At 48.3% G+C, this 13,307-nt stretch overlaps 1 protein-coding gene across 1 annotated transcript in view; it reads right to left on the bottom strand.

Moving 5' to 3' along the window:
• Positions 1-13,307, bottom strand: part of ATP8A2 (ATPase phospholipid transporting 8A2) — a 558,954-nt gene that overhangs the window by 519,507 nt on the left and 26,140 nt on the right. Inside the window, exons 2-3 of the mRNA XM_014581486.3 lie at positions 4,069-4,168; positions 1,084-1,182 (exon numbers count right to left, since the gene is read on the bottom strand). Of these exons, the coding sequence (XP_014436972.2) occupies positions 1,084-1,182; positions 4,069-4,168 (199 nt within the window). The remainder of the gene's footprint in view (positions 1-1,083; positions 1,183-4,068; positions 4,169-13,307) is intronic.

Raw genomic sequence — 13,307 nt, 5'->3', positions numbered from 1 at the left:
TTCTGCTTAGATATCTTCACTACTGAATTCAGGGATAGTGAAATGTTGTTACCAATGTTATTTGCATTATTGCAAGACTGTGCTTAAGCTGTCCCATATAAGGGGGTCACCCTCAGCTGAAAGTACCTCACTAAACCAGGGCTGGAATGCGACAGCCCTATGAAAGTAAGATGGGTGAGGACAGGTATCCCAGGCAGAAGGTGAAGACCCTCATCCTAGGGTCTGTGAGACACACACACACACACACACACACACACACACACACACACACACAGAAAGAAAGTTAAAAGGAAAAGTTAAATAGGCATCATTAGGAACCTTTATGTTATTTTAAATACTCCATCAGAGCTTAAATCAATTGTGATAGAACTAGCTTTCTGCCCTGCATGCTAAGTGCTAAAAAAATCACTGGGAGCCGAAATAAATTGGGATGGAGCAGTGTTTCTGCCCAGAGTGCAAAGAGCTGAAAATTACTAGAAGGCCAAAACAAAACACTGCAAGCTAAAATTTGGGCATGCAATTTCGCATTCTCTGTGGAAGCCAATTTGAAAGTTTGCTGCTTTACGTGCAGTTATTTTGCTACCTGTATTAGAAAGTGAAAATAGAGATTTAGTGAGTATGATTATTCTTACATGTATAGAATAATATTTATATTTCTCACACTTCCAATTAATAATGTATGTATAGCCTTTTCAAATTTTGTTTTTCTTTATGTTTTAAACTTAGGAATTCTCTTGATAAAATAAATTCAAATAGTAAGTTCATCTGCATTTCCTATTGTAGATAAGCTTTCACATCAATCCATCAGCCCAGACCGAACACCTAGTGAGACATATTTATGTTTAATAAAGTGCTATTAAATAATAATAATGAGCCAACTCCTAAGGTCCTGTCTCAGGCAAACGCCTCTTAAAGTCACTGAACTATTTCCCTAAGAGCTGAGTGACAACTAAGCAAAAACCTCAGCACTGGATCCACCAACAATGGCTACTATGTCACTTTCATAGATGCATTTGCTAACGCTGTATGTGCTTCACTGATATGAAACCTTGTTGATTCCCAAATTAAATAAATGATACTCACATAGTCTTCTATGATCTCTTTGATGCCAGCAACGGTTAGAATAAATAGCAATGGCACCAAGGTAGTATATCTTCCTGTTGGAGAGACATCTGGAATTTGCTGTAAAGGAAGAAAAAAATAAGTGTTTTATGATGCAAATCTGTGTTTTATATAAGGTAAAGTTTAGAAAGGGACTAGAGCAGTAACTACAAGTAATGGAACCATAACCATCTCATCTGCACAACGTCCCGTGCATGCCAGGGCTTATTCTGCCATCATAATCTTTGAGACAATTCAAACCAGTGGTGGGCAACCTGAGGCCCAATGGCCTCGTGAAGCCCATTGGGGTTCTTTGTGCATCCACGAGACATTTTCTTTACCACTGTCCATGCACAGGGTTGCCAGATTCTCCTGATTTTCATTCACATCGTTTTTTTCCTACCAGCATTACAAAAGTGAGACACACTTAAAGCAAGAGAATGTGAAGTGAGTTGTGTGCTGATTGCATACAACATTGTGAGAGATGTGTGTTTCCTCTTCATCCAATCCAAGTGTTCCTATGGTTCATTCAGCATACTGCAAATTCTAGGTATGAAAGTTACAACAATCTTGCGGCCCACTGAGATGAAGGAGGGTCACTCATGTGGCATGTTCACCAGTGTAGGTTCCCCCAAAGGGTACGTCTACACTACAACGTTAATTTGAACTAACTTAGTTTGAATTAATTAATTCGAACTAAGCTAATTCGAACTAACGCGTCTAGAACTAAAAACTAGTTCGAATTAGCGTTTTGCTAATTCGAACTAGCAAGTCCACATTGAGTGGACCCTGAACAGGGCTTAAGGATGGCCGGAAGCAGTGCCAGCAGGGCATCAGAGGAGGACTTAGAGCGTGGAGATGCTGTCTCAGGCTAGCCGAGGGCTGCGCTTAAAGGGTCCCGACCCCCACCCCGGACAGACAGTTCTCAGGGGTGCCCCGCTTGCAAAGCAGTATTGGCTTGGATTGCCCGGAGTACCCACACTGGGCACATCACAGCACTCGGCCATCAGCCCGGCTGCACTTGCCGCAGGCTGCCATCTGGGGAGAGGGGGCAATCGGGGGGCTGCAGGAGAGCTTCCACCCTGAGAAGCCCGCAGAGCCAGCCCAGTCCTCCCCATCGGGGGCTTGTACCCCATTCCTCCCTCACCTCCTTCCACTTACCCTTCCCTAGCCCCCCTTCTTATTGATGTACAAAATAAAGATAACGTTTCTTCCAACACTGACTCTGTCTTTATTGAACAAAACTGGGGGAGACTGGGAAAAGGAGGTGGGAGAGGGGAGGAGAAAGGCTGGGAGAGGGGAGGGCAACTAACATGATCAGGGGTTGGGAACAGGTCCCAGATGAAGAGAGGCTACAGAGACTGGGACTGTTCAGCTTAGAAAAGAGGAGATGGAGCGGGGACAGGATAGAGGTCTCTAAAAGCAGGGGTTGGGTGGAGAGAGTGCATTCAGAAAAGTTCTTCATGAGTTCCCATAAAGAAGGACTAGAGGACACCAAAGGAAAGGAGTGGGTAGCAGGCTTCAAACTAGTAAGAGAAAGTTGTTCTTGACAAAGCAAATAGTTAACCTGTGGAACTCCTTGCTGCAGGAGGCTGTGAAGGCTACAACTAGAACAGAGTTGAAAGGGAAGTGAGATCAAGTCATGGAGGTTGGGTCCATGGAGTAGTCTTAGCCAGGGGGTAGGAGTGGTGTCCCTGCCCAAAGTTTGTGGAAGCCTGGAGAGGGATGGCACGAGACAAATGGCTTGGTCACTGTCTTCGGTCCATCCCCTCCAGGGTTCCTAGGGTTGGCCGCTGTCGGCAGACAGGCTACTGGGCTAGATGGACCTTTGGTCTGACCCAGGACGGCCATTGTAAGCTCAGGGCTCAGGGTCGGGGGTCTCAGTGGACCCCCTTGATTTTCATGCACACCTGCTCCTGGGTGGCCAGGCTGGCAGCTCTCCTGCCCTAGACGGCCACTTTCCTGTGCCTAGTGCGGAGATCGTGGACGAGGTCCACGATGTCCGCACTAGCCCAGGCAGGTGCCCGCCTCTTGTGGTCCAGGGCAAGCTCCCGGGAGCCGCCAGCCTGGTCCCGGGAAGAGGGGGAGGGCTGGGGGACATCGGGTGGGTGGCTCTGTACCGTGCCAGGTGCAGGGTCTGCTGGCTGGGTGCTGGCAGGCTTGCACCTGGCACGGGCACCGTAGCCAGCCCATGCCCCTTTAAGGGGTCAGGGGCCGGGAGAGGGGCATAGAGTTTCCCTGGTGTTGGCCAGAGTGGCCACCAGGGAAACCTGGGGAGGGCTAGCCTCCCACTAGTTCGAATTAAGGGGCTACACACCCCTTAATTCGAACTAGTAAGTTCGAACTAGGCTTAATCCTCGTAAAATGAGGTTTTCCTAGTTCGAACTAAGCGCTCCGCTAGTTCGATTCAAATTCGAACTAGCGGAGCGCTAGTGTAGCGGCTATGAATGTTAGTTCGAACTAACGTCCATTAGTTCGAACTAACATTGTAGTGTAGACATACCCTAACTGAGTCAAACAGATGCCATTTTCAAACCAGTGTATCAGAGAAATGTTTCCTTTTTGCCCTCCCACCTGAGTGTACATATTTCCCCTAAAAATGTATTGGTCAGATGTGCAAAATGGATCATATTCAGTTCTGTATTACTGAAATATTTAAAATTTACGACCAGAAAGGAAAGCTTTATAAACATATTCTCTTTGGTTTGTTTAATAATGATTTACAGTGAAATTAACATGACTGCCTATACAATTGGCATTTACTTTGCAATCAGCTTTCAAAATTTCCACCTTATATTTCCTCTGTGTAAAATTTTGTACTTCACATTATGTTAATGGTGACTACTTTTTTTTTTGCCAGTTATTCTATTTTATTATATTTGAGACACAGATTATTTTTTTCTTCTAGTTTCTTTATAATTACATTGGAGTTTCTTTTGAATCAAAAGTAAAACAGCAAAACCATACCTGCAGTAAGGCAATGAAGAGGAAAAAAGCATTAGCAGCTTTTCTAATCTGCTCATATAGGAATCGAGGTAGAAATGTCACCACGCTGTACTTGGCTGTGCTGTAGGTTTAAAACAAAACAAAATGAAACTCCTTGGTTAAAGTACAGTACTGTAGCAAAAAATAAACTGCAGAAAAATTATGGCAAACTCACTACACAAAAAGGTGCCTCAAGAGCTAGTAATGATATAATTGTTCAAAGTTAATACAGGAAGGTGTGGGTAAACATTAAGGAAATGTATTTCTCCCTTTTGAGGGAGCGTGTATTGAAGCCTGAAGGTTCACAGAAAGGCAGGAACTCTGATCATTACAACAAATATTACATGATGGTACAGTCAAAACACAAAAATTATCTATCTAATATATAAAGGAGAACGTTTGTATGTGTACATGTGCAGACCCGATTAGCCCACCTGTGCCTTTATTTACTCCTCACCATCCACCCCCCAGGCGGGAACAAGAGTCTGTCCCACACCAAGTCTCCTTGTATCAGTCCTCTCTATCGCATTTCGCTCCGTGGGCCAGCCTCGCCCGAATGTGCCCAGGGCTTCTCACATGTGCCCAGGGCCTCCAACAGCGGTGAGAATGGGGTCCAGGCCCACCCTCACTCATGGACCCCAGCCCAGGGCCCTAAGGACATGGACCTATTTTGGTCCGGTCCGGCTGGCGGGGCTTCCCAGCATAACGTACCAGCTCATGGGCCATAGTGCCCTGCCCTGGGCTGCTTCCTCTCCCCCTATCTGGTCTGCTGACCAGTCAGTGCCAGGACGTCTGTCTCGCCTCTGTCTCTTTGGGGTCTCACCTGTGGTGCCTCGGAGGTCCCCCGGGAGGTGCGACCCCACTGTGCCTCCACCTCTCCAACAGTCTGTCTCCCCCCTTGCCACGAAGGCCGGCCCTTTTGAATCCTGGCGCCCTGGTGTTACGTCACACCCAGGCGCATCCCCTCCCAGCTGTCTCGCGGCATGAGGGCACGCCACGCATGCTCCGTCAGCACTCTGTTCCTCCCCCCGCTTGGCCGGGGCCAGGCGTTTTAAAGTGCAGAGTGACTGCGTCCTGCCAGACGCAGCTTGGGGGTGCACCACTCCTACTCTACCCACGTCCCGCCGCGCCACATACATGGCCGGCACTGGGGGACTTAAAGTGTGGAGATGCAGTGCCCCATCACAGTATTCTTTGTGAGCTAATATCTTGGGCACTATAAGAGCTACCACAACCAAACTCTGCATGGGGTAACCTTTCCTCCAGAAGAAGGTTTTAAGGAACTTTTGGCAGTGCGGGGAGAAGCGGCTTCCCAGGGGAAACGGCAGAGACAGTCACTCACAAAGGCTGGCGGTGGAGGCGCAAGGGGAGGGGAGGTGCTCTGAGCAGCAGCTGCCGCACTCGCCTCTACCAGGCCGTTCCACTGCGCAGGCGTGTCCAGGGCGGGGGAGCCCCCTCCTCTCTCCCGCCCGTGATGTCACTCGGCCCAGGCCCCTCCTCTCTGGCGGAGGCTGAGGGTTGCCGAGCGGCGGGCTGGAGCTCGCAGCCGCCGCTAGGGGGCGGTTGCAGGTGCAGCAGGGCGAGCCCAGCGGGGAGGCGGCGGCAGTGCTGGGAGCGGCACGGGGTCCGTCGCAGCTACCGGGTTGCGTGGCGGAGAGCCCAGCACCTGCTCGTCGTGGCCCATGGGAGAGGGGAGCCTCTGGTGTGGACCCATGGTGCGGCAGGTAGCGGGGTGAAAGTTTCAGTGTGGAGGTGAACTCAAAACCGCTCACTGTGAGTACTAAGTAACCAAAAATATACAATTTCAGAATTATCCTTGCTGATCAGTTTGTGTAGTGTTATCTTAAAGTAATTACACCATAAGGGGAATAATGCAAAAGCTAATATACATCTAGTCATAACTATAGATTAAGAAGACAATTCATTTATCATACAAATGGTATAGTTTTCTCTTCCACCTGTATATTGTATGGCACAAGTTACAACAGATATTGTGATAAATGAAAATATGTCAACTTCAGGAGAAAAATCTAGAAAGCCCAAGACATTATATGGTTCAGTTTTGTAGTAAGTAAGTGGCTGGCAGGAGAGCACTGAAAACATACACGTGAGTATCAAACTGAATTCATGAGCTCATAAACTCCTACAATGTACAGAGAACTGGAATGGAACTATAAGTTAGGTGAGATCCTACAATATGACGCATTCACATTGTGCTGCTCGGGCAATGCAGATGGACTGGGTTCCGCCATAAGTGACAGTAAAGATTTATCCTTGGAGAAGGAATTTCTCTGTTGGTATAAAGTTAGTGAAATAGGTAGAGCTGGCTCCCATACCAGCCACCCACTCACTTTACCTTTGCAAAGCTCTACTACACTCTTCTGGAAAAAGGTATCTAGTGTCATACGCTAGAGTAGCAAAAGGGCTACTCTAAGGCTACTCGAAGTAATGTCAGGGCCAGACTGGTGATGAATGAGGGCACTACTTATAACCGGCTCTCTGATGGCTTCCTTCTTCCCTTATAAGTAGCAAACCTTGAATGAAGGGAAGAATTCAGCCCTTAGTTTTTAAGTAGTAAATTGAGGTAGAGATGTCGATATTCATGCAAAAATTATTAGGGCTGTCAAGCAATTAAAAAATGTAAGCACAATTAATCTCATGCGCCTCCCCTTTGAAACACCGCCGTGGCGTTTCAACGGGGCAGCATTTCCAAGGGACAGCGCCAGGCAGAGCCCAGGGTCAGCTAGAGTACCCAACAGTCGCGCATCAAAGGGGCAGTGCAACAGGAAGCCCAGGATCAGCTGGAGTGCCCAGCTGATCCCGGGCTCCACTTTGTGCTGCCCCTTGGAAATGCCTCAAAGGGGCAGCACATTAGGAGTATGGGATCAGCTGGAGTGCCCAGATGACCCTGGGTTCCACAGCTAACCCTATAAAACGTCGCCTCTGGAGTTTCAAAGTGGCAGCTGCCATGGAGACCGGGGTCTGCTGGGGACTGCCCCGCTGACCCCGGGGTTCTGAGGAAATGCCGTGCAGAGACCAGGATCAGCTGTGGACTTCCCCGCTGACCCTGGGTTCTGCTGCTGCGCAGAGCCCAGGATCAGCTGCGAAATCCCCAGCTGACCCATGGCTCCAGGGCCGCTCCTTTGAAATGTGTGCGGAGGCAGCGGCATCACAGCTGATCTGCGGAACATTCTTTGGGACAGCCTGCCACAGCTGTACTAGTAATGCAGTATTCATAATAGAGCTGCCAACCACTAGTGCCCTGAAGACTAAGAACATAATCTCTGCAAGAGCCAACAGAGTGTCTGGGACAAAAGCATTATTTTTAACAAGCTGTTTTCCAAAGGAATGGGCTTCTATAGTGCTTTTAATCTAGAAGGGTTAGATTGGTATAACAATCTCCTGCCTTAGGATCCACACCACCACAGCAGGAGCTAAGACTCCACCACACCTGACCTCCCCTCCACACACACACACACACGCGCGTGCGCGGAAGGTGCAGATTTACCATGCCGATAAGATCAGCCTCCCTGTTGAATGCATCAAGTAAGCATTTCCGGTACTCCCAAAGGAATGGTCTTTTAGCTAATTTTCACTGCGCAACAGCACTGATATGCAAACTAACAGCAAGGTTCAGAGTAAAACTGAGACATACATAATCAAAAGTTATTTTAAGATCCAAATACAACACACCTATCACATGCACTTCATTCATTAGTATATGTTGCCTTATTAAAACAGGTATTCATAACAACCATGCTTTTTTCATGTAATTAATTGCCATGCATAATGATTAACTAATGAAATACAACTTATTACACCCCTGATCCTGCAAACATGAACATGTTAACTTCACTTACAGAGTAAATGGAAATTCACATGTGAGAAAACTTACACACGCGTGTAAGTGCCCAGGATTGGGAATGTTATCCTTCTCCTTTGCCCCTCCTTTTTCCAAACTGTTAATGATATTTTGCTGCATCTAAGTATGAATAACAAAATAATGAGAAATGGTCCCAGCCTATTTTGGTGTTGGGAGCTGTTACTTGCCCCCTGAAAATGATGATGTTCTGCCATTCACTGCAATAGCAGCAGGATCAAATCTTTAATGAGGCATATAAAACTAGAATTAAGTTAAATAAACAGTTTGTTTTAAAACTGTGTCCTGTACACAACCGTTAAAACTGAGAGGGTGTACAGTACTTAATTTGTCATTTTACTTTACAGCCCCTTCTCATTTAGTTTGTTTACGCTGTGTAATTAGAGTCCCTTGTTATGTGGGTGTTTAATATAACTCAGTTACCAGTGTAACATCCCCTCTCTAGAGAAGATAATACAGTCATACACAGCGCAGAAATACTATACTGCAGTGGTTCCCAACCTTTGCAAGCATATAGACCCCTTTTCAATCTATTAAAATTTTACAGACACCACCCTCCCCCCAAACAATATAGCTGTTTTCAAACATTCCATTACAGGCAGTCCCCGGGTTACGTACAAGATAGGGACTGTAGGTTTGTTCTTAAGTTGAATTTGTATGTAAGTCGGAACTGGTACATATTGTAGGGGAAACTCTAGCCAAACATTTTTTTTAGTTTTGGATAGCATAGGGAAAGGTTAACTCCCCTCTAATGTTTGTTTTGCTGTCTGTTCCCCTGTTCAGAAGATTTCACATCTATTTCTGTCCCTGTGACAAACTCAGGACTAAAGGAGTAACTCATCAAATACCAAACAGCTCTGCACCATGCTTTGCACACACCACCCAGGGTTCTAGGAGGAGGGTCCTTTTTTTGCTAACACAATGAGGCCAGCACTTTGTTTGTTTTGGTGGAGTCTTTGTTTGCCCAGGGAGCCCAGCATTTATAGGGGGAGGAGGGGCAGAGAGGCTGCTTTTGTCTGCTGTTCGGCAGCCTGTTGCTGGCAGGAGGGGGAGGGGGGAGACGTGCAGGATGCGAGGCCGCGGGGGGGGGCGGGGGCAGCGGGCGTGGGGAGGCACTTTTCCTCTGCCCGGCAGCTCTGCGGAATCCCTGTCCCTGTGGCCAGCTGCTGCAGGCAGAGGCCAGTTGGAGCCGGCCGAAGAGGAGGAGGAGGTGGATTCTAGGACCCAGGTGAGCGAGCCCCGGGGACGCTGCTGCGCTCCGGGAGCCCGGCATGTATAGAGGGGAGGAGGGGCAGAGAGGCTGCTTTTGTCTGTTCGGCAGCCTGTTGCTCAGGGGAGGGGGCAGCCTGTTGCTGGCAGGGGGGTGGGGGAGGCAGCGGGCGTGGGGAGGCACTTTTCCTCTGCCCGGCAGCTCTGCGGGACCCCAGTCGGAGCCGGCCCGAGGAGGAGGAGGATCCTAGGACCCAGGTGAGCGAGCCCCGGGAATGCTGCTGCGCATGTGCCGGAGTTGCCTCACCCCGTTCGTATCTAGGGATCCGACGTAAGTCGGATCCACGTAAGTCGGGGACTGCCTGTATTTCAGAGTTTCAGTGCAGGTGAGGATATTGTTGTTTGATGATTTAATCCCAGTGAATTGACTAGCTAGGCTAGTCTGCTCAGGGCTGTCCCTATGAGTGCACAGGGCCTTGGACACCCCCCTGCTACTGTGTTGCTCTGGCTCCTATTGCCCTGACCCCTGCTGTCACCCCATGCCGGGTCCCCCAGGTAATTCCCCAGGCAGCCCTGGGCCCCACGAGTCCTGTTCATAGGATGGTGAAAGAAGCTTCTGTGAGCCTCGCCCAAAGCACAGGGCCTGGGGCAGCCGCCTAAACTGTCCTAAAGCTCCAAAAAAGTTAAAAAAACAACCAACAGTCTGGCTGCACCTTAAAGACTAACAAAACATGTAGATGGTGTCATGAGCTTTCTTGGGTACAACCCACTTCTTCAGCTGATTGGAGTACAGGCAGTCCCCGACTTACGCTTATCCGACTTACGGGGCTTGTACTCCGTGGCTTGTACTCCGGGGCTTTCTCCGCATCTCCCTGGTCTGCAGACCAGGAAGACGCGGAGCAAAGCCGCGGAGGGGCTCGGGCAGCGGGGCAGCCCAGGCGCGGCTTTGCAAAGCCTTGGGGAAGCCGGCAGCGGAGCAGCCCAGACGCCCCGCGGCTGTCCCGCTGCTGGCGTCCTCAGAGGCTTTGCTCCCCATCTCCCTGGTCTGCTGGTCTCCAGCAGACGAGGGTGACGGGGAGCAAAGCCGCGGAGGACCCAGGCGGCGGGACCGCGGTGCGTCTCGGTCTGCCGCCTGTGTCTTCCTGGTCTGCTGGGGTGGGGGGGTGCAGCTAGTACGCCCCCCCCAGCAGACTAGGCTTTTCTCCGGACGCCTATGGCAGAGCAGCTGGGGTGCTGCCGGTTGGTCCCGCAGCGTCGCTCTGGGTGCTACTGGACCAACCCGGCAGCACCCCATCTGCTCTGCCCCAGGCGTCCCCAAGTCAGCCGCTGCTGAAACTGACCAGCGCTGACTACAGGAAGTCCGAGACAGAGTTGCTCTGCCCCGGGCTTCCTGGAATCAGCCGCTGATCAGTTTCAGCAGCAGCTGACTTGGGGACGCTTGGGGTTCTTAAGTTGATTCTGTATGTAAGTCAGAACTGGCGGTCAGTTTCAGCAGCGGCTGAATCTGGACGCCAGTTCCGACTTACATACAGATTCAATTTAAGAACAAACCTACAGTCCCTATCTTGTACGTAACCCGGGGACTGCCTGTATGCACAAAGTAACTGCCTCCTCAGCCCAGAAATGTATTCCTGCTCCCGCCAGGTTTGAAATACAGCTGCATCACAACTACAGTGCATCACAACTCTCTTCTGAGAATAAAAATTACTACATGACCCCAAGAGGAGGAATGAAGCCTGAGCCCACCCAAGCCCCACTGCCCCAGGTGGGGGGAAGGAAGGGGCAAAGCTGAAGCTCACGGACTTCAGCCACAGGCCCTGCTGCCCAGGGCTGAAGGAGAACCCGAATTTCAGCCCCAGGTGATGGGCTGCTTCAACTTAGTACCCAGCCCCCATGCAAGTCTAAGCCAGCTTTGGAGGCCCCATTAAAATGCGGCCCCGACTCACAGTTTGAGAACCATGGCAATACAGTATTCTTGTTCCAATTACTCATGCAGAAATCATGCCAGTAAGTTCCTCCCTCCTAAATGAACTTTCCACATTCCGAGCCCAGCTGGTTAAGCAAGTCATTGCCCCTGTACCATGTGCTTTGTATCTAAGCTGACATCAGAATGGTTCTGTGCACAAAGGGGCAAATCCAATCCCTGCCACAACAGCCTGGGAGGCTCTCTGGAAGTGAGAGCCATGGGGTTATGTGAGATAAGGGAGTATGTTGGATTTGAGGGGAGGGTCTAATTTAAGTGGTTGCATGCTATCTGTACAGAGTGGGACCCAGCTCATTGGTGACTCCCTGAACAGCAGCCCTCGGGCCAGGAGCTTTAATATAGGCTGGTCTGCCCCCAAAAGAGGAGGAGTATAGAAGATTCATCCTGTTTCCCCTGCACGTCTATTTGGATGTGGCATGAAGAAATTCATTTCTTTAAATCCAAGTTTATGGCAGTGAGGACTCAGTTCTGCCACCTTTACCCACGCTAGGTAGGATTTTCTCACCCAATAGTCTTGTTAATTTTTGGTGTCAGGGAAAAGGTTTAGAAAAAAAATCAGTGCAGAGTTATGTCTGGAAATCCTTGACTCAATTTGGGTGAGTAACATTGGCAGAATCCCAGTGTCCTCAATTTGGTTCCACTAAGGAGCAAACATTACATAATTTAATACTGCTTTTAGATCAGTGAAGCCTCATACAGCAAAAATGAGGAATGCTGACTATCCACATCAACCATTTTCCTAGATACTGCTTTGTCAGGGCCAGAGTGACATATTCCAGGGTAATTGCATCCATGGCATTAGCTCAAATTTACCATGGGCCCGTCCCTGTGATGTTTTGACAGAACACAAAAAAAGCGTTTCATTTTCCACCCATCATCATGTTTTCTGAACTCAAGCTTTTTACATAGCTGCTGAGGAAACCTGATGAAATCATGTCACGAAAGCATAGGGAACTAGACAGGAATTTTGTAGTTTGTGTGTTGCCATAAAAAAGCTGTTTAAATAATCCAGGTTCACATACAAGGGCTAAGTGCTGCTCTGATTTCACCCTGAGCAATCCCAATGTCTTCAATGAAGTGCAATGACATTTAAGTCAGAGCAGAATTTAAGCTTTGCAGTTCAACAGGGAAAAATCAAAGACTATATTAGAAAATACTAGCATCAAGGTAGCAGCTGTTATAAGGTGAACAACAGGTTGAATCAGTGGTCAATGGCATCTGAACAGATAGGTGTTCAAATATTCCACTGGAAGACATCTGCTTCCTTAACATCTGCTACATATGTAGGACCAATTATGATCTGAATTATACTACTGAAAATCTGGAGAAAGTCCACCAACCTTAATGGAATTACTTTGGATACACTTCAGTGCAGCTGAAACCAGAGTCTGGCGCACTTTCTCCACAACAATGCAGTAAGATTTTCTAAAAACAACTACTGTATAATTTGAACAAATCACTTCCATTCATTCATTCAGTTCCATTCAGTTCCATGCTACTCCTAAGCACTACTGACAAGTCATCATTTTGATAATATTCATATAGATACTAGCTGTGTTTTTGCATGCAAAAATGATTCTTCATTTTCCAGCCTTACTATGTTTTTCATATAATTAAACTTACGTTCCCATTTTTCCCCACCACCTATTTCCATCTCATAAAATACACATCCTCTGCCAAGATATTGCAGAACTTAGCTGCACTGAATTATCCTGCAGGTTGCCATGAAGGTTCCCAACAACAATGCAGGTGCATGGAGATTGTCCCTTGAATTAGAAGCAGGTAGATCTGGAGGTAAACGGAGTTTGTTCTTTTAAAATAAAACAATCATATTTACAGTGGAGGGGCCTCTGGGATCCATCTTTCTCCCTCATTGGTTGGAGGATTTTTAATTAAAATATGGATGGGAGCTCTGGGCCAGAATGATCTTTACATTTGTCCCCTCTAGGCCATATCTACACTAGGTGATTATTTCAAATTTACTAAGTTCAACTTCTGGGCACCCAATTTTACAAATTCAAAGTTCCGTGTCCTCACTATGGCGAACAATTGAATGAAGTCTGAGGTACCGGGTCCATGTTAACGGAGCCTGCCTCAGGCTCAAAGCCCCAGGAAGCACTCAGGGGAGCTGTGGGAGGCCTCCCAGAG

Source organism: Pelodiscus sinensis, chromosome 1, assembly GCF_049634645.1.
Source record: "Pelodiscus sinensis isolate JC-2024 chromosome 1, ASM4963464v1, whole genome shotgun sequence".
NCBI lineage: Eukaryota > Metazoa > Chordata > Testudines > Trionychidae > Pelodiscus > Pelodiscus sinensis.
The sequence above is the reverse complement of the archived record's forward strand: the minus strand, read 5'-3'. Positions and strand labels throughout refer to the sequence as shown.